The following is a 21,248-nucleotide window of genomic DNA, read 5'->3' as shown; positions in this document are numbered from 1 at the left end:
AGTGGCAGTGCGTGGTTGGACCAGGAGGCACAAGACAGAAGGTCCTATAGTGATAATCTCCTGCTGATAAAACACTGATTTTATTAAAACGGCAAGGCACAGCCCAATAAGTAACATTATTGGAATCATGGTCTCAGCCCCTTCATCATACTGCACTCAGGTTAGATAGTAAAACCTGCTGGTATTTTTCGTATGCCAAAAAAAATTGATCCGAGAATCAAAGTTTTTTTTTATCATTGTGTCAGCTTTTACCACGAGTGTTTGGTCAGAGTTTCATCAGTTTTACTCGAATGAAAAAAAAAAAGAAAGGAGGAAAATGGAGAAACCTCCATTATTCTATAAGTCAGTGAAAAAAAGAACAGCACATGGAAGGCATCCATAGACTTGTATTGTTAATACTGGACAAATCTTTGTGCTTTTGGTTGGATGCTGCCCGTGAAAAACATGGACAGCACTCGTATGAGAAAAACGGATGTCTGAACGATGCTCTAAGAGTCTGCCACTTGCTATCAAGATGGTGCATTGCGAGTCATGATAACCTTTGCTACATCCATATGTGGAATTTTCGGAACACTTACTATTTAACCAAAGCAGTGAGTACATATGCCATCTATCTATCTATCTATCTACACACATGCACATATGAATACAGAATACCCCAAATATAAATATCTGTATGTGTCTATGAACATGCAGACATAATCCTATGCAGCAACCCTGACTTTTCTCTCCGCAGTACATGTGTAGATCACTCGGAGCGTCCTTTACCTTCGTGTTTATAGGTCAGCTCCTGACATCCCGAAAAATACAGACAGACTAAGGCGCAGAGGCATATGAAGAAGGAGAAGTACAGAATGAGTAGGAAATCTTCCATTGTGCGGGAGTGAAGAGCGGCCACTTCAGGAACCCTTCATCTATCCTCTGCCGCACCGGATTTCGCTGCCTCGTAGAGCTGCACAATTTACATGGCGATGGCCCGGGAGTGGGGGGAGCGGGGCGTATATATCGGAGGCTGCTCCTCCTCGGGTGCAGGTAGGCTGCCACATGTGCACTGGGTCCCCTGACCATTCCCCGCGAGCTCTGCAGAGCTGGCAACAGTAACCTGGAGCCGGCGTGCACCGAGAGAAACACTAAAAATACACTAGAAAAAAGCTCAATACCCTTCACTGCGCGGTAATGGACAATTTAAAGGGCCTGAAAACTCCGCCGCGTTCTATCGGGAAGTGTGCGGTTCTGGCTGTTCTGTCAGAAAACAAAGAGCATTTTCTAAAAATCCAAGCAACAAGTGAGGATCGATCAGCAAAGCAGTCTCCTTCATGGATTAGAGTTGCCTAAAAATTGTATTGACGTATTTAAATGTCTGTTCATGGACTCGGGGGTCATATCGCTTTCCTAAAGGTAAAATGAACACTTGCTTCTAGTATCTCCTACAGACTGACACGGATTGCTGGAGATCCCAGGTTCATAACGGCTTGTGATCCGTCACCAAAATTCACAGTAATATTTGTTTTTAAATTGTCATAGCACCAACATATTCCGCAGCACATGCACTATTAAATAAATCTCTTATCAGATGAGGCAGGTGTACTTACTTTGAAGATCGATATCAGAATGGTTTAAAAAAAAAAAAAATAATAATTGTATATATATATATATATAAATATATATATATATATATATATATATATATATATATATATATATATATATATATATATATATATATATATATATATACACACACACACACGTATACATACACACACACACAGATAGACAGAGATTCATGTACATGTGCTGCTGTGTTCCTTTTTATCTATATGATGCAGTTTGCACGTGTTCACATTAGGAGTGCGCTGGTTGGAGATTATATATATATATAACCTTTTCTCACATATCATGCTCCAAACAAAGATACCAAATGTAAATTTTTGGTGAGGAATCAACAACAAGTGGAACACAATTGTGAAGTTGAATGAAATTTATTGGTTATTTTAAATTTTTGTGGAAATTCAAAAACTGAAAAGTGGGGCGTGCAATATTATTCGGCCCCTTTAACTTAATACTTTGTTGCGCCACCTTTTGCTGCGATTACAGCTGCAGTCGCTTGGGGTATGTCTCTATCAGTTTTGTACATCGAGAGACTGAAATTCTTGCCCATTCTTCCTTGGCAAACAGCTCGAGTTCAGTGAGGTTTGATGGAGATCGTTTGTGAACAGCGGTTTTCAGCTCTTTCCACAGATTCTCGATTGGATTGAGGTCTGGGCTTTGACTTGGTCATTCTAACACCTGGATACGTTTATTTGTGAACCATTCCATTGTAAATTTTGCTTTACGTTTGGGATCATTGTCTTGTTGGAAGACAAATCTCCGTCCCAGTCTCAGGTCTTGTGCAAACTCCAACAGGTTTTCTTCAAGAATGGTCCTGTATTTGGCTCCATCCATCTTCTCATTAATTTTAACCATCTTCCCTATCCATGCTGAAGAAAAGCAGGCCCTAACCATGATGCTGCCACCACCATGTTTGACAGTGGGGATGGTGTGTTCAGGGTGATAAGCTGTGTTGCCTTTACGCCAAACATATCATTTGGCATTGTTGCCAAAAAGTTAGATTTTGGTTTCATCTGGCCAGAGCACCTTCTTCCACATGTTTGGTGTGTCTCCCTGGTGGATTGTTGCAAACTATAAATGACACTTTTTATGGATATCTTTGAGAAATGGCTTTCTTCTTGCCACTCTTCCATAAAGGCCAGATTTGTGCAGTGTACGACTGATTGTTGTCCTATGGACAGACTGTCCCACCTAAGCTGTAGATCGCTGCAGTTCATCCAGAGTGATCATGGGCCTCTTGGCTGCATCTCTGATCAGTCTTCTCCTTGTTTGAGATGAAAGTTTAGAGGGACGGCCGGGTCTTGGTAAATTTGCAGCGGTATGATACTCCTTCCATTTCAATATGATCGCTTGCACAGTGCTCCTTGGGATGTTTAACGTTTTGGAAATCATTTTGTATCCAAATCTGGCTTTAAACTTCTCCACAACAGTATCACGGACCTGCCTGCTGTGTTCCTTGGTCTTCATGATGCTCTCTGTGCTTTAAACAGAACCCTGAGACTATCACAGAGCAGGTGCATTTATACGGAGACTTGATTACACACAGGTGGATTATATTTATCATCATTAGGCATTTAGGACAACAATGGATCATTCAGAGATCCACCATGAACTTCTGGAGTGAGTTTGCTGCACTGAAAGTAAAGGGGCCGAATAATATTGCACGCCCCACTTTTCAGTTTTTGAATTTCCACAAAAATTGAAAATAACCAATAGATTTCGTTCAGCTTCACAATTGTGTTCCACTTGTTGATTCTTCACCAAAAATTTACATTTGGGATCTTTATGTTTGAAGTATGTGGGAAACGGTTGAAAAGTTCCAGGGGGCCAAATACTTTCACAAGGCACTGTGGGTATGTATATTTATATATATTTTTTATTTTATTTTTATTTTTTTTAAGTGCCTAAATAAAAAAAAAAAACACTCTACTTGGAACTCTAAAAAGCTCAACATAATATCAAGATTATACAACAATTCTGACATAGATTTCTAAGAACTGCACTAGCCTCATCGGGTAGAAGATCTAAATATTAAAGGTTTGTGTTGCACATGTGATGACAGGTTCCCTTTAAAAGCCTGTGATTATATCATCCGAGATCTCCTTAATTAGACATCTTCTCACGCCTTGGGGGACACTACCAGTTTCTCCTAATCTGAGCTGTGTAGCATACCATTTCTCATGCTGTTCAGCCGTAAATCTCTGGAGGAAAAAAGACAGGTGAAACCCTTCCGGGCTAATGTGATGCAGATCAGCAGAATGTCGCTCATCATATTACATCATGTATCGAGGAGTCACTTCTAAGAGGACACTTATAAAATAAATCTGCTCTAAAGTTCAGAGCTATAAACTGCTCCTGACACAAGGCTGAAAAGTACGCCTGGGCGGAGCATTCAGATGGGAGTGGTCTTAAAAAGCTCCACCCCTATGTGCTTTTTAGCTGGATGACAGAAACAGATTACAACCTTTGTTTGGGTCAGAATTCTGTTTAGTCGTTGCAAGTGGAGAAATGTGGACACAGAAGAGTGGAGACCTTATAGCAAAGCTTAAAACAGGCCTAATTTTATAGTGCTGACATTTCCCAACCAGAACATGCTTATTTCCCCTACCCTCAATTTTTTTTTTTTTTTTTTAATCAATCCTGGGCCTTTTTTTTCCCAACGCTATGTTGGAATTTGTCTAATGAGAGAAATCCCACTCTGGTTGCAGACACACAATAAAAAATCTAAATAAATCTTTTAGAGTGTTTTATTTAGTCCTTGCTGAGCACTTGCAAGTTTAACCCTTTATGAGCATCTTACATATGGAACAGATAATATTCCAAGCTTTTACTACCCATTACACAGTAAAAACGGACAGCATTTGGATGACACATGGCCGTAATCCGTGTGCTGTTTTTTCATGGACTCACTGTGTTGCAGACATTCAGACCATTAAAAAAAAAAATAAAAAAAATAATAAAAAATTTGCAATGATTTTGCTATTTATGCATTTATGTGACCTGTAGAAAAGCACGTCCCCTTGTGGCCACATTGTGTAGGAAATGCATTGTCACTTTTCTGGACATACTTCCTAGCTGCTCAAATGTTTCTGTGTCCAATTACTGTAATGAATCGGAAAAACATGGAGTAATTAATCTCTGCCAATAGAGGTAATTAAACCTACTGTGCGGCTTCACAAGCAGAAGGGAAACACAAGCACAAACAACGAGCCTGATTCATTATTGCATTTGTGTCTTTTTGGTCTAGTTTTTGGTGACTTTCAACAATTCTTTTAATTTGCAGTCTTGTTTTAATTCTATTATATGTATGTCCACCTGTTTTGTTTTTCAATGTTAGCCAATGTGGGTGTGTTTTTTTATTTTCCAAACGTTTGCAATTATCAAAATTTTGGGGCAGTCCCACGGTAGTGATTTTATGTATGCCTGAAATTTCTGCGCAAATTTTTCCACATTTTAACAGAATATGATGTATATACAACTCTCAGTGTATCCTATGTGATGTATATACTGCAGTCTCGGTGTATCCTATGTGATGTACAGTGCCTACAAGTAGTATTCAACCCCCTGCAGATTTAGCAGGTTTAATAAGATGCAAATAAGTTAGAGCCTTCAAACTTCAAACAAGAGCAGGATTTATTAACAGATGCATAAATCTTACAAACCAAAAAGTTTTGTTGCTCAGTTAAATTTTTATAAATTTTAAACATAAAAGTGTGGGTCAATTATTATTCAACCCCTAGGTTTAATATTTTGTGGAATAACCTTTGCAATTACAGCTAATAATCGTCTTTTATAAGACCTGATCAGGCCGGCACAGGTCTCTGGAGTTATCTTGGCCCACTCCTCCATGCAGATCTTCTCCAAGTTATCTAGGTTCTTTGGGTGTCTCATGTGGACTTTAATCTTGAGCTCCTTCCACAAGTTTTCAATTGGGTTAAGGTCAGGAGACTGACTAGGCCACTGCAACACCTTGATTTTTTGCCTCTTGAACCAGGCCTTGGTTTTCTTGGCTGTGTGCTTTGGGTCGTTGTCTTGTTGGAAGATGAAATGACAACCCATCTTAAGATCCTTGATGGAGGAGCGGAGGTTCTTAGCCAAAATCTCCAGGTAGGCCGTGCTATCCATCTTCCCATGGATGCGGACCAGATGGCCAGGCCCCTTGGCTGAGAAACATCCCCACAGCATGATGCTGCCACCACCATGCTTGACTGTAGGGATGGTATTCTTGGGGTCGTATGCAGTGCCATCCAGTCTCCAAACGTCACGTGTGTGGTTGGCACCAAAGATCTCGATCTTGGTCTCATCAGACCAGAGAACCTTGAACCAGTCAGTCTCAGAGTCCTCCAAGTGATCATGAGCAAACTGTAGTCGAGCCTTGACATGACGCTTTGAAAGTAAAGGTACCTTACGGGCTCGTCTGGAACGGAGACCATTGCGGTGGAGTACGTTACTTATGGTATTGACTGAAACCAATGTCCCCACTGCCATGAGATCTTCCCGGAGCTCCTTCCTTGTGTTAGCCTTGACTCTTCGGACAAGCCTGGCCTCGGCACGGGAGGAAACTTTCAAAGGCTGTCCAGGCCGTGGAAGGCTAACAGTAGTTCCATAAGCCTTCCACTTCCGGATGATGCTCCCAACAGTGGAGACAGGTAGGCCCAACTCCTTGGAAAGGGTTTTGTACCCCTTGCCAGCCTTGTGACCCTCCACGATCTTGTCTCTGATGGCCTTGGAATGCTCCTTTGTCTTTCCCATGTTGACCATGTATGAGTGCTGTTCACAAGTTTGGGGAGGGTCTTGAATAGTCAGAAAAGGCTGGAAAAAGATAATTAATCCAAACCTGTGAAGCTCATTGTTCTTTGTGCCTGAACTACTTCTTAATACTTTAGGGGAACCAAACAGAATTCTGGTGGGTTGAGGGGTTGAATAATAAATGACCCTCTGAAAAGACTTTTCACAATTTAAAAAAAAAAATAAACAAAGAAATAACATTATTTTTTGCTGCAGTGCATTTCACACTTCCAGGCTGATCTACAGTCCAAATGTCACAATGCCAAGTTAATTCCAAATGTGTAAACCTGCTAAATCTGCAGGGGGTTGAATACTACTTGTAGGCACTGTATATACACCAGTCTCTGTGTATCCTATGTGACATATATACACCAGTCTTGGTGTATCCTATGTGATGTATAAACAGCAATCTCGGTGTACCCTATGTGATGTATATATAGCAGTCTCTGTGTATCCTATGTGATGTATAAAAATAGCAGTCTCGGTGTATCCTATGTGATGTATATACAGCAGTCTTGGTGTATCCTATGTGATGTAAATCTAGCAACCTCTTCTCTTATGATGTATATAGAGTAGTCTAGGTGCCTCTTATGCATGGTGTATGTAAAAGTCTCAGTGTGTCTCATGTGTGATGTATACTGTAGTTTTTGTCTCCTATGTGATGTACTTACAGAAGTCTCAGTTTTCCTATGTGAGGTTCGCAGCAGATCTCCCACTGCTTGAATGTCAAGCAAGCAATGATGAATTTCCCACTTTGAGGAGGAGACATATTGAAAATATACATTTGTGTTGGGAACAACTTACTGCTTTAAAAAAAACAAAATCTTCTCAAAAGAATTGACTGTGCTACAGACTGACCGGAAAAGCAGTTGCGATTAACAACATCATCCGTACCACCCAACATCACAGCGCACCAAAGAGAAGAAGCTCCAGCCATCACATTAAGGGGGAGTTCATTAAATGTTTGACCAAAAATAGCAGAATCATTTTTAAGTTGATAATTTTGTATGGCCCATGGACATTGGCCAAAAAAATAAGGGTTCTCCACCTCTGCACTAGCCCAATAGTAGTAGTATCAACCAAAACCCAAATAGTAAATATCTCAAATATAAATGTGAAATTCTAAATGGGGGAAAGAGCTAAATTATACAGGCCTGAAATCAATATTCAGTATTGCACTAACCCAACCTAATATATAAAGCGTGTGTGTGTGTGTGTGTGTGTGTGTGTGTGTGTGTGTGTGTGTGTGTGTGTGTGTGTGTGTGTGTGTGTGTGTGTGTGTGTCCCAGATTGGCATCTACACCGTCGCAGCTACAGCCAATACATTTTTGCACAGTCACACGTCTGGACCCTGAGAGCGTCATAGGCTATGTTGTGAGGCGAAATTTTAACCCCACACGTTCCAATTCATCAAACAATTTTACCCCTATCTACATAATGGGGAAAAAGTGAAAGGAAAAGTGTTGGAGGCGAATTGACAGCTGCCAGATGTGAACAAGGGGGACTTAAAGAGTGAGAGCGATGGCGCCAAAGAGTATATACCGTACAGTTGCTAAGGTGGGGCCCCGACATGGGATACTCACCACACACGGGGATATGAACACACACACAAAATGCGCCACACACTACCACGTGCTTGAACACATATCACCCTCAGCACACATTGCACCACACATACACCAACCTCGCCACATAAAAGTCGAAACACAAAAGTCGCCGCTCAAAATTCACCACGCGCAAAACTCGCCACATGCAAAACTCGCCACACGTGCAAAACTCACCTCATGGAAAACTCGCCACACGCAAAACTTGCACACACGAAAAAATTGCCACATGCACAAAAGTTGCAACACATGCAAAAGTTGCCTCACACAAAACTTGCACATACTCAAAAGGCACCACACATAAAACTCGCCACGCGCAAAACTCGCCATGCGCAAAACTTGCTGCACACAACTTGCTACACTAACCTGTCACATGCAACTCGACACACAAAAAGTCGCTACATGCATGTCGCCACACACAACTCATCTCACAAAAGTCGCTACATGCATGTCGCCACACGCAACTCAACACACACAACTTGACACACGAAACTCGCCCTAAAACACACACAGGTCTGGTATTATCCTTCAAAAATAAAAATCTGATTAATAAGCAGACAAACTACAAGAGCAACAAATGTACCATATAGAAAATACGGCAGCTGTCAGTCACATGACCTGTCTATTATGTGTATGTGTGAGCTAATATATACTGCCAGGGGGTGGGCTTACTGTTGGCTGGGGATTTATCAGGCTGCCAATAGCAACCAATCACAGCTCAGCTTCTATTTTGCTACAGTTAATTAACCTGAGCTCTGTTTGGTTAACATAGGCAACAAAGGACATTCTCAGTATAACAAAGCTTGTGTGAGGTAATAGCATGTCAGTTAGGGTGTGTTGGTGGAAAGGCTGATGTCAGTCACATTACCTCTATGTGAGAGGATATAGAAATTGCCAGTTACAGACTATTTTTACCACAATAATGCCTCATAAGAAAAGGAATTCCATGGCACGAATGTCAGCTGATGCGAAAAGAAAAGCTGCATTACGGGCCAATGAAAAATGTGAAGACCGAGAAACAAGGCTGACATACATGAGAACAGCAGCTGCTTCCTCAAGAGCCAATGAACTTTTTGAGCAGAGGGAAGCGAGGCTTGCAGACATGAAAACAAAAGCTGCTTCCTCAAGAGCCAATGAACTTTCTGAGGAGAGGGAAGCGAGGCTTGTAGACAAGAAAACAAGGGCTGCTTCCTCAAGGGACAAAGAACTTTCTGAGGAGAGGGAAGCAAAGCTTGCAGACATGAAAACAAGAGCTGCTTGCCTCAAGGGTCAATTAACTTTCTGAGGAGAGGGAAGTGAGGCTTGCAGACAAGAGAACAAGAACTGCTTCCTCAAGAGCCAATGAACTTTCTATTGGCTTAGTTGTTGCCTTTTAATACTTACATTTCTATCTATTTGTTTTGTGGTTTTTGTGTGCAGAATACATTTTTGTTAACACATTCTATTTTGCTAACAGCAGTTATTAACCCGTGCGAAGCCGGGTAGTACAGCTAGTTATAAATAAATGTGAAAATAGATTTAAAATATGATTTTTCTCTAATCTTTTCTTATAAAGTATTCATTTTTTTTAAATAGTTTTGGGCAATATATTTTATTATATGCATTCTCTTCTGGCCTTTGTGGAATACTTTTTTGGCAGTTGAGCACCTATCTAGGAAGATCATCACCCACATCTTTTTCTCCAATTTTGGCTGGTTAGAGAGGTTTCTCTGCAGCGTAAAGTGATTTTTGAGTTTTGATGATGGACGGTTGTTTGATATAATGAAGGAACAGCACCTTCATTGGGACATCACAAGTATTTTATAGAAGCAGCAACATACTAATATCATGAAAGAGATATGTCAACGATGCAGGATCCTTAACACGGTTGCAGTGCCCCATCAGAGAACCTTCAGATCCTCTGGTGGCCTCTGGGCTCTAAAGGTCCAGAAGAAGACAATTCCTAGTCCAGGTGACCTTGGAGACAAGCATTTACCACTATGGCCCATTTCTTATAAAATAATTTACAGAAGATAACCTACAAGACCTTATAGCTGTCGCCTCACCCCACCACCGCCTCACCACCACCTGAGTGCTGCCGCCTCACCACCACCAGAGCTGCTGCCTCACCACCACCAGAGCTGCTACCTATATAAATAAATAATAATAATAATAGGATATTGGTTACAATGCAATCATAAGTGGGGGTGCACACGCTCTGTATAGATGGAGGGTGGCTCTCATTTCCTCCGGACGGGCCCAATAAACCCTAGTCATGTGTACAAATCTCCGGGTTAATACACATACATGTTACAAACAAGCAAAATATATTCTCAAGAGAAAAAAAAATAGAAAAATGACCATGTGTTTCACACTTGTATGACGACCAAGTAACGGTTGCACATGCAATGTCGGCACAACCGGCGACCTGTTCAGACAGGGCAGAAATTATTTTATTATTATTTATTTATATAGCACCATTAATTCCATGGTGCTGTACATGAACAAGAATATGCTATATATATATATGCCGTCTAATGCCCAAAGCACGGCCTGAGTTTTCAAAGGCTGAAACTTTGATTCTCTCTGCTCCGTCACGCTGTACAAAACATCTCAGAATGCTGTTTTTCGAGACGCAACACGCATAAGCTCTATACAAATCAGATATTTTTAAGCACCTCGTGATGAGGCTACTTTCCGTTTTAATTTTTTCTTCCCTTTCTTCGAAGACCCATAACTTTTTTTCCGTGCACATAGCTGCGCGAGAGCTTTTTTTGTTTGTTTTAAAGAAGAGTTGTACTTTTGAATGACTCCATTCATTTTATTAAGTGATGAACCGAAAAGGAGAAAAAAATGAAAAAATGCCAAGTACGTTGAAATTACAAAAAAAAAAATAATATGTTCACTGCACAGTAATAATTATCTGGCAATATGATTCTCCAGGTCAGTACGATTACACAGATAAACATGTATATTTTTTATTTCAGCGGTACAAAAAAAAAAAAAAAATGTTGCCGTTTTTGTACCTCGAGTGGACGTTTTTTATTTTGGTGCAGATTTGACATTTTTATAGTCTCTAATAGCATTTTTTTTCAGAGCTGCAGCGACTGAAAAACAGTTAATTTTTTTAGTTTCAATTTTCTTCTCATTACACCATTAAACATTTACCAATGGGTTAATTAACTTTATATTTTAATAGATTGGACTTTTACAGATTTGGAAATAAAAAAAGTAAAAAAACAAGAACAAAACATTTTGCTTTTCTTTATTTATAATGGGTAAAAACAGTCTGACTACAATTGTTAAATATTTTAAAAACTTTTTTTTCCCCACTTTTTACTTTGTTAATCCACTTACAGGACTTGGACCTGCTATTGTCCAATGGTTTGTTCTATATATTACAATTCCACAGTATTGCATTATATAGGAAAAATCATGGTCCTGAGTGTGAGAAAAATCACGGTCTCCTATAAAGCCCAGCCACTGTAAGGTTCTTTAAACTTAAAGTGGGCAGTACCAGAGAGCTTTCACTGGTGAAAGGGGCGTGTACTTCTTCCTCTTTCTGATGGTGACTAATCATAAACAGGCAAACACACTAAGCTTAGGACATGTTCAGTGTAAGACCTGTATGGACAATCTGCTCTCCTCACTGCAGAGTGATGACATGTGCTGGAGAACAGCAGATCTGGGTGTGATTAACAACTTTTAGCTCTCATCAGGGGCCGGACATATCACACACCAGAACATCATATGACGTAAAGCAGTTAAAGTATTTTTTTTTTAATATGATTTTCCATTATTTTAGCGAATATTATAGAAATGGATGTACATCCCTCGTTAAACTCAGAAACAGCACCATTCTTGTCCAGGACAATTTAAGGTAGATTCTTGAGAATGTAGCTGATCTATAAAAACAAACACAAACCATGCAAAAGAATGGATGCTTCCATCTCATTCTTATCAAAAATGTTAGGGTCCTCTGGGTCCTATTTAACCTAACCTTGCAAGCTATACCGTAATAAACAATATATCTAAAAAAGGAAAACCATGAGACCGATGGGAATCCCAGGCAGCACTATGGAGGAAGAATACGTGAATGAGAGAAGACTTTTTTTTTAGACCATACTGAAGCCAAAAAAATAAAAAAAAAGGTTGACAATCTATTGTATTTTACACATTTCATGAAAAAAAATACCTTTGGGTGCTTTAAGATTTTTCTTTTCGGCTTTTTGAAACGCAGCATCCGCTCTCTCTCCTAAAGACAAACACAGCAATGTAAAATGGATGTGTAGTAAATTGGCGCAATGAGAAAACCACGACCATGTGGAATCAAAATGGGCATCATCATTTCACCTTGCAGAAAAACTTAAAATGAAGCGTACAGTTTAGAATGTAAAATTACGACATCCGGTTTCACTGCGGAAATTTTTCTAAATAGTTAAATATCTAAGTGCGCGTGCCTTTACTGATCCAGGAATCCAAGAATACACATGGTCACAGAGTCTGCTTCCTGTAACATAAGGCTAGTCAGTCGGCCATCTTCACCCTTCATGCTCTGCACTTAAGTTTCCATGATGCCTGTGACTTGCATGCTGCCGCATAGGGTGCAGTCTCGCCTCTCCTGTGCCTCAGATTTGTACCTGTGGTTCTCGGGCATTCTGCTCACAATTCTGGACGGATCTACAGCAAGTGGCTTATGTTTGAGGAGATCTAGCCGTATCTACCTCTGTGGTGCAAAACAAAGCATCAGAAAATATGAAGCTATCACACCTATAGTCTGAGATTTTAGGTGGATTGCCGGTCACTTATTAAACGATAAAGAGGTGACCAGACCAACACTCAGGAGGACGCAGACCGACCCAAGCCGATAATACATAATTAACTCCTAAATAATTAGCAGATTAGTTTCTCCTGATTTAAGCTCAATCCACCAGACACATGAATTACTCACAGTGTGTGTGTATTATAATGGCTTATGTACTGGAGGCCAAAACAACCCAATAAATTCAGTGTATCATGAGAACGTAGAAGGATAAAGGCAAACACGTGAATCCCATTAACAGTCGGAGCAGATCTATGACCGGCTGATCACTCTTGAGCTTCTCCTGGGTGATTCTAAGCACTTACTATGCATTACGAAAAAATGTGGAAGCAGGAAAGGAATGTGGAAACAAGGCGTAATGCTAATTGACTTGAATAAGGAGGTTTACCTAACAATTCCTTTATGTTAAGCCTTATTCAGGCATCCATAGTCCTTATTGATCTGAGTCCTGGATAATTACCGGTACAGGTCTGTGGGCCACTGAAAGAAAACATTGCCCTCTGTGTACAATCAATGTGCTGACCGTCTTTAGTAGTGTAGTGTGAAGTACTGGTGGCACTCGTAGGGTACGTCCAACATGGTCAGATGTAACAGTGTTGGTCCTAAACTAGGGCCTACAGGCCGCAATCCAGAGAAAATCATTTTTAGAATGCAGAGCACCAAGGTTCAAATCCTAGTATTCCAAGATCTTGCAAGAAACCAGATGGTTCCGCTACAGCCGGCGCCTGACTACAAACAGATATACTTGTAACACATGGTTGGCTTAAGTTTGCCAGAACGGAAGTTGCTCGTAGAGACTGGTTCCTAGATTTGGACCATACAGCCATAAATGGTTTTGTCTTGATTAAATGACCCCTTTAAGTTAAATAGCGGTATATTACCACGGAGATGTCATCGATGATCTGCTGCTGCTCCATGACTTGAAGTCGTAAGAATTCGATCTCTTGTTCTTGAGCATTACTTAGATCATCCAGAGATGAATGACGCTTTAAGGAGCTCACAATTGGCAACTTCTCTTTCTATAAAGGCAACGTAAACCCATTACTAGAATATTAGATCAAGTCAATCTACCCCATTACCTATCCATATGACCAATAGAGGTTAAAGGGAAGCAGTCACCAGGTTCTCCCGATATAAACAAAAGTCACCACCTGTAACAGTTCTTGTACCGCACTCCATCAATCTGTATCTAAGCCACCAACTCCCCCTGCATATCCAAAAAATACCTTTTATAAGTGGTCAAGTCCAATGGTTTGTGCCCCCTAATCAGCAAAATCACCATCCCCCTGCCTTGATTGATGTGGATGTCGTGCCCTATGTCATCCACTGATCCCTGTAAATTTCGCCCTTCGCAGATAAACTTCAGGCCTATGCAGGCGCATTTTGCGGTGTCCTATTAAGGCCAGCGCCAAGTCCAGTAATCCGCCGTCACCGACTATCGGGAAATTAAGTCGGCGTCGGCACATTGCGCTACTCTTCAGACACAAGATTTGCAGCATTCGGTGGATGATGTAGGATGTGTTATCTACATTAATCAAGTGAGGAGATAGAGTAGGCACAGAAATAATGCCCATCAGACCGGACCGTGCTGACTAGAACATGGCCCAGAAGACTTTTTTAGAGAGTGGCTTATATAATGCGGTACAAGAGTAATTCAAAGGTGATAGCTTTTGTTTATATTGTGAAAAGAAATGCTCCCTTTAAATTTATCTAATGATGGAAATAAATCAGCATTTCTAAAAGAGAAAAATAAAGAGCCAATTAACTAGATGTAGCAGCTCTCTCCCCTCTCTCAGCGTACACTCCCAGCAACATCTTACTCATGGAAGTAATCCATCGACCCCATCTACACTGCACATAAAAAGAGGAAACTAATAGAATTCCACAGCCAGAGAGGTTCTAATCTAATTTTGGTCCATGGAGGATTAAAAAATTGGGGCCATAATAAAAGCTCAATAAGGCCGTATAAACTTTTCTTAAGAGACAGAGCTATATGTATAATTTCTAGAATACATTTTAGGTCTTCAAGGTTATTCCCATCTCATAAAATGTAAGCATATAAAAAGTATGTGCCATATTTTTTTGATAGGTTAGGTGCAATCTCTACTCCTGCCAATCCAGAGAATGCAGGGACCATAGAGCCGATTTATCAGAACTCAAAAATGGATGACCTGCTAACAATTAGCATTGGTCCGCTCATCCTGAGTATAGGCTGGATCCGCACCATCATAAAACAGTAACATACACCAGCAAAAGGCTCTCACTTTACAAGAGGTTAATAAGGCCAGTTTTACGACTCCGACTGTGTGGACCATCTGCGTAGACCAATGGCCTATGCGGTCAAAAAAAGTGATGTGTGTAAATCCAACCCAACCCTTTACAGGACATTATCTGACTCGCGTGTTTACGTAAATGTATGTTTGTAAGATACTGATATTTCTATTGACCCAGAGGACGCTGGACTATCAGAATTTTACTATACTCTGAATATACGACGATATTCCTCCTACTGATGGTCGGTGGTTTTCCTTTTTTTACCATTTCTGCATTATCCCTCGATAAGGCCTTGATTTTTTCTTCCATCCTCTGTATCGTCTGTAAAGTGTCCTCGTGCTTTTTGGACATCCTTCTATTCTTTTCAACCAAAGGCTTAAGCTGTGCTTCCGTCTCACGGACGCGTTTCAGCTATAACCAAAAAAGGGAAGAAAAAAAATCCAATAGTTAAAAACAAAAGCACAACATGAACAAATAATATATGGGATAAATTAGATTTCAGAACATTTTAGGTTCAGGGCACTTTTAGAGACTATGAACCCATAAAGGACCAAGCTGATTTTTTCATGAAGCACTCCAACATTATTGTTGTTTTCGCCTCAGCAAATCTCAAGCGTAATTTTTTAAAATTTTTTGTCATTTTTAGATCATATCTGCAATTTAAGAGCCTTGCCCAAGTTTAGTTGTGGACATTGTAAGAATCACCTTGCAGTACATACTGTATGTTAGCATTTAATATATGAAAGATTATGAAAAAAAACAAGTCCACTGGTCCTACGGTGATGGCATGACATCGTTAACGAGACCACTGCAGCTAATCAATGGCCTTTTTGTCACGCATTTATTATCACTAGATGAGAGGTTTTTCTCAATTTATAGTTAAAGTGAATCTTTCATCTGATTCATGTTACCCGAGCCTCAGGCGGCAAAAATCAGACAGCGGACGCCTTTTTGTAGTTGTATACGTTTTAAAAATTGGTTGGGGCCTTAGCGTTTCGGCTGACTAGTCAGAGCATGGCGCCCCTGGCGGTTTCTTCCTGCTCCTCTACACATGATTGACTGGTCTCTCCATAGGTGTCAAAGGGATCATGGTGGGAAAGAGCCACCGGAAACTTGCCTGGTTACCGGCCGACTTTTCACACATACACGACTGCAATAATAACCAGTGTATGATCTATGCCAGCTGCGGCTCGGGCAGCAAGAATTCAATGACAGGTTCCCGTAACGTATTTTTCTAAATTTTTCGTCACTTTGTTGCATCCATCCTTTATCTAGCGGAGTGATCTGTAAAAATTATGAAAAAAATAAATCCGAGCTCCTGCTCATTTCTGACAGCTCTCAGGACCCCTCTTCTTTCAGTGTTAGAGATAACAGCTAGGAGGGGGTTGTAACACAGATCTGCACTGGGGAGGGGAAAGCATCTAAAGTCTTATGGAAAGTAGACAAAGAAGAGAAAACGGGCAAGAGATGAGGAGGAAAGCGCATGAGAGGAAATAAGTGGAGTATGACATGCGACCGCTCAGACCATTGATTGGCTGCAGTGGTCTTGTGAATCATGTGATGCCGTCGCTGTACGACCAGTGGACTTGCTTGTTTCATAAACTTTCATATTCACATTTTCATACATTTAATGCAAAAGGTGATTTCTCTGTCTTCTACGATCTCCGCTTGCAGTCATGTATTAGGAACATTCAAGGATACAAATCTGCCTGAGTCAGGTGATAATGACACCGGTATAAGGATAGTAAGATTAGGGCATGAGCACACAAACAAGTTTTCTACGGCAGATTTTACCACAGGTCCATTGCAGGCAGAATTAAAATCTGTGTTTATTACATACAGATCTAAATAGAGTTGGTCTTAAATTTAACCTAAGATACTGCAAGGAGTAAAATACATGAAAATGTGCAGCATTGAGGTACTGCAGATTTAAAAATCATGTGACATTGTCATGTGAATGCTGCGGCCCATCATCGCTTGCTGATGGGCTGCAGCTGTCACACTTCCTCTAGATGGAACTGGGAACGCCTTCACTGACAGGCCGCAGCGCTCACGTGACAAACAATGTCACCGGCTTAAGCACTCCTTTACAGTGCTAGCCCAAAAATGAACCCTTATACTGAAGATATTATTAGGGATTGATTTGAGGGTGATACTATACTGAAATCACTAGACTTTTTCAATTAGCTTTTTTTTTTTTTTTTTTTTTTTATTGCCAAAATAAAAAAAACCCTATAAAGTCAGTGTGATCCCATAAGTAAGTAAATCCTAACATGGCAGTAGAAAATCAATCAGCAGCAATTAAATATATCAGTAAGGCTATGTTCCCAAGATGAGCAAGTTTTCATGTTGCAGATTTCCAGCACCCATTAAAGGGAACCTGTCAGCAGGATTGTGCTCAGTAACCTACAGACAGCGTCAGGTAGGCGCCGTTATACTGATTATAATGATACCTGGTTGATGAATTTCGACTTGTGGTTGTTGTTTAATCTTTATTTTCAGTTTTCAGTTAATGATATGCTCGTGCTCCGGGGCGGCCTGTGGGCGTCTTCATGTGTTCTCTGATTAGGTATTCATCTACATGGCTTCTGACAGGTAAAGGTACCGTCACACTAAGCGACGCTGCAGCGATAGCGACAGCAATGCCGATCGCTGCTGCGTCGCTGTGTGGTCGCTGGAGAGCTGTCACACAGACCGCTCTCCAGCGACCAGCGATGCCGAGGTCCCCGGGTAACCAGGGTAAACATCGGGTTGCTAAGCGCAGGGCCGCGCTTAGTAACCCGATGTTTACCCTGGTTACCAGCGTAAAAGTTAAAAAAACAAACAGTACATGCTCACCTGCGCGTCCCCCAGCCTCTGCATCCTGACGCTGACTGAGCTCCGGCCCTAACAGCACAGCGGTGACGTCACCGCACCGCTTTCACTTTCACTTTAGGGCCGGATCTCAGTCAGAGCAGGAAGCAGACACTGGGAGACGCGCAGGTGAGTATGTACTGTTTGTTTTTTTAACTTTTACGCTGGTAACCAGGGTAAACATCGGGTTACTAAGCGCGGCCCTGCGCTTAGTAACCCGATGTTTACCCTGGTTACCAGTGTAAAATATCGCTGGTATCGTCGCTTTTGCTGTCAAACACGGCGATACACGGCGACCTAGCGACCAAATAATGTGCAGACCTTCTAGCAGCGACCAGCAATTTCACAGCGGGATCCAGATCGCTGCTGCGTGTCAAATACAGCGATATCGCCATCCAGGTCGCTGCAACGTCACGGATTGCTGGCGATATCGCCTAGTGTGACGGTACCTTAACTGATCCCTCACTCACCTGCCCCCTAGATTACATACTAACTAATTATAGATAGATATTTTTTTAACAATAAGGCATTCATCATACAGGCGCCTGCGCTGCAGCATGATTGGATCTATAATAACCATATATTCATTTTATTTAGTGATATGAATTTGCTAAGAAAAAAAAAAAATTCTTCCTCATAACTGCGCTGGCCGCACCTGCGCGGTAGCAAAATTTTGAACACGTTGGATGCTACTGCACAGGTGCCATCACCGGTGCTATTTTGATACAGGAAAAAAAAAAAATTGTCTCCACTAAGATGGCGCCATCGGCATTTGCGTAGTAGCATTTATCGGTTCACCTCCGGCGCCTGCATGATGAATATAATTTTTCTTTTCTTTTTCAAAACAATAAGATAAATCAGTATGTTAAATAAGGAGCAGGTCACTGACCTGTCATAAGCCATACAGATGCATATGTAGGCAGAGCACCACATAAAGCCCCACCCACATATCACCCACAGTCCCACCCACAGCCCCGCCCACATATCACTCACAGCCCCGCCCACATATCACCCACAGCCCCGCCCACATATCACCCACAGCCCCGGCCACATCACCCACAGCCCCGCCCACATATCACTCACAGCCCCGCCAACATATCACCCACAGCCCCGCCCACATATCACCCACATCCCTGCCCACATATCACCCACATATCACCCACAGGCCGCCCCAGAGCACGAGAATCTCATTAACTGAAAACTACAAATAAAGATTAAACAACAACCACAAGACGGATTTCATCACCCAGGTATCATTGTAATCAGTATAACGGCGCCGACCTGACACTGTCTGTAGGTTACTGTGCACAATCCTGCTGACAGGATCCCTTTAAGTAAAATAGGCTATTTGCATTTTTTTAGAAAATACGCAGAGTAAAAAAACGAATCAAAAAATCATAGGCTTTTAACCTTTCAACCTTTTTAAAGCATTTTTTACGATTTTCTCATAAAACAGTGAGGTCCAGTCACATACCAGCTCGTTCCGTTCATCAGACAGCAGGGTATTTCTATCTTCCAATTTCCTGATGACCGCATACAGCTCGGCAATCTTTAACTGGAACCTCCTCAGGTCTCGGTCATCGATATGTTGATCCTGGAAATGGGGCAAAAGAATATCCTGTTGGGTGAAATTTGCCGAAGAATGCCTTGTGAGCCTCACAATATCTTATTTATTCTCCACTGATCTACAGTTCGGACCTATCGTAGAGGTAACTGTCTTTTACTTGCCTCCTTTACTTTTACAGTGTGCGCCATGAGTTCTGAGATGTCTGCAACGCCGGTGGGAAGCTCTTTCTTGGGACTGCTGTGGTACCTCTCCGCTTCCTTCGCCTGCACCAACTGCTCATCCAGAGCTTCTTTCTGCAGAAGCAATTTCTGTGTGTGACCGGCCTGTACCCCCAGCTCTTTCTCCTGTGCCAGGATTACCCGTTCCTTGCTTTTAATTTCATCCATCTGAAAGGATAAGAACAAGAAGTGTTACATTAATCCAGAAGAAGAATTGACTTAATGTATAATGTAATGATTCCCCATTCAGAATCTGTTCCCAGTTTGGTCGACTAATCTTGTTCATAACTTTTAATTTGCAATTGTCTCAGAGCTAGTGGGAGAGACTATACAGTCTCCCATACACAGCGCACAGAGAGGGATTCCCACTCTTTATTCCTTAGTTTGCACACAGATAAGCAGCAGCAGAATGGAGGACAATATACAGAAGTATTAATCAGTGTAGATGTGACTCCATCTCTGGGGTGAGGTAAAAGACTTGCTAGAAAGCTCAGCACAACCTTTTTGTGCTTCACTCAGTCTGTTTCCTCACTGCTCCTCCTACCTCGGCTCTCAATGGGCAATAACAGGAGGTCGGACCTGATACCAATCTGATCAAGATGAATTGGACCGTTTTTCCCTAAAAAGTGAATGGTGAGTTCAGGAGGCAGTGAAGAAGAGTCTTATTAATGTGGGAAGAATGAGATTTAGTATTTCATGATATTATGCACTGTAGATGGTGGGATATTAAAAGTCTTTGCAAATTAATATTTATTAAAACATTTTTTTTTTTTTTAATTGTTCCACAACTTTTACATGCAGTTCATTAATTGATGAACTTACGACCATCTTTTCTTTAGAGAGACTCTGCCTCTATAACATGCTCTTTTTTATACACATTTCTGTTGACATTTTAAAATTGACCCTCCGGCTGTTTTCCCTTAGTACCACTTTAACAGCCTTTTGACAACCTTGTCCCAAATTTTTTTTTCCCCTTTTTTAGATGTTTTGCTGCCATCAATTACTAAACAAGTTGATTTTTTCAACTGAAGTGGAAAAATGCCCAACGTTCACCTTATGATCTGTGTTCTATGTTCAGGTGTGAATAAAATAGGTCTATAAGATTTCTCAATTATTGTATTCTTGGTTTCTTTACATTTTACTGTACCAACTTTTGGGGAATTGAAATTGTACAACTAAAGCAAACGAGTCAGCTCACAAATAAGGTGCGATTTAGAGGCAGCAAGTTAAAACACGTTATTCTATTGTCCTTTCTTTCTTCCTTTTTTTCTATAAAAAAATAAAAAACAAGCACAGCATGCAGATGCCGTCCATGTTGCACCCATGTGCCGTATGAGTTTCACTGATTGCTAGCAGCGTGGAATAGTTTTTTTTTTAGTATAAGTCAAACAGATGACAAATGGATGGCGAAAACAGGCACTGAACAAAAATGCAAGAAAACTGGATCCGCACACTGATGAAACTTGCTCACCGAGCCGCACATAAAGCCAATTATGTCCACAATGTGCGAACTTGACCGACAGGTTTTTTTT

The 21,248-nt window shown here is 41.1% G+C and overlaps 2 protein-coding genes across 9 annotated transcripts in view; both read right to left on the bottom strand.

Moving 5' to 3' along the window:
- JAKMIP1 (janus kinase and microtubule interacting protein 1) overlaps nucleotides 1–21,248 on the bottom strand; it is a 203,322-nt gene that overhangs the window by 67,374 nt on the left and 114,700 nt on the right. For all 8 annotated transcript variants that reach the window (XM_077280118.1, XM_077280114.1, XM_077280115.1 and 5 more), the window contains 5 exons: nucleotides 19,660–19,884; nucleotides 19,406–19,525; nucleotides 15,343–15,489; nucleotides 13,686–13,823; nucleotides 12,178–12,237 (listed from right to left, as the gene is read on the bottom strand). In XM_077280118.1, the coding sequence (XP_077136233.1) occupies nucleotides 12,178–12,237; nucleotides 13,686–13,823; nucleotides 15,343–15,489; nucleotides 19,406–19,525; nucleotides 19,660–19,884 (690 nt within the window). The remainder of the gene's footprint in view (nucleotides 1–12,177; nucleotides 12,238–13,685; nucleotides 13,824–15,342; nucleotides 15,490–19,405; nucleotides 19,526–19,659; nucleotides 19,885–21,248) is intronic.
- On the bottom strand, nucleotides 711–1,196 carry LOC143790915 (uncharacterized). The gene has a single exon (XM_077279193.1). It carries the CDS (start codon nucleotides 872–874, stop codon nucleotides 749–751), a length of 126 nt encoding a protein of 41 aa, XP_077135308.1. The 5' UTR covers nucleotides 875–1,196; the 3' UTR covers nucleotides 711–748.

The sequence above is a fragment of the Ranitomeya variabilis genome, chromosome 1, assembly GCF_051348905.1.
Source record: "Ranitomeya variabilis isolate aRanVar5 chromosome 1, aRanVar5.hap1, whole genome shotgun sequence".
Taxonomy (NCBI): domain Eukaryota; kingdom Metazoa; phylum Chordata; class Amphibia; order Anura; family Dendrobatidae; genus Ranitomeya; species Ranitomeya variabilis.
This window is presented reverse-complemented; position numbering and strand designations above follow the sequence as displayed.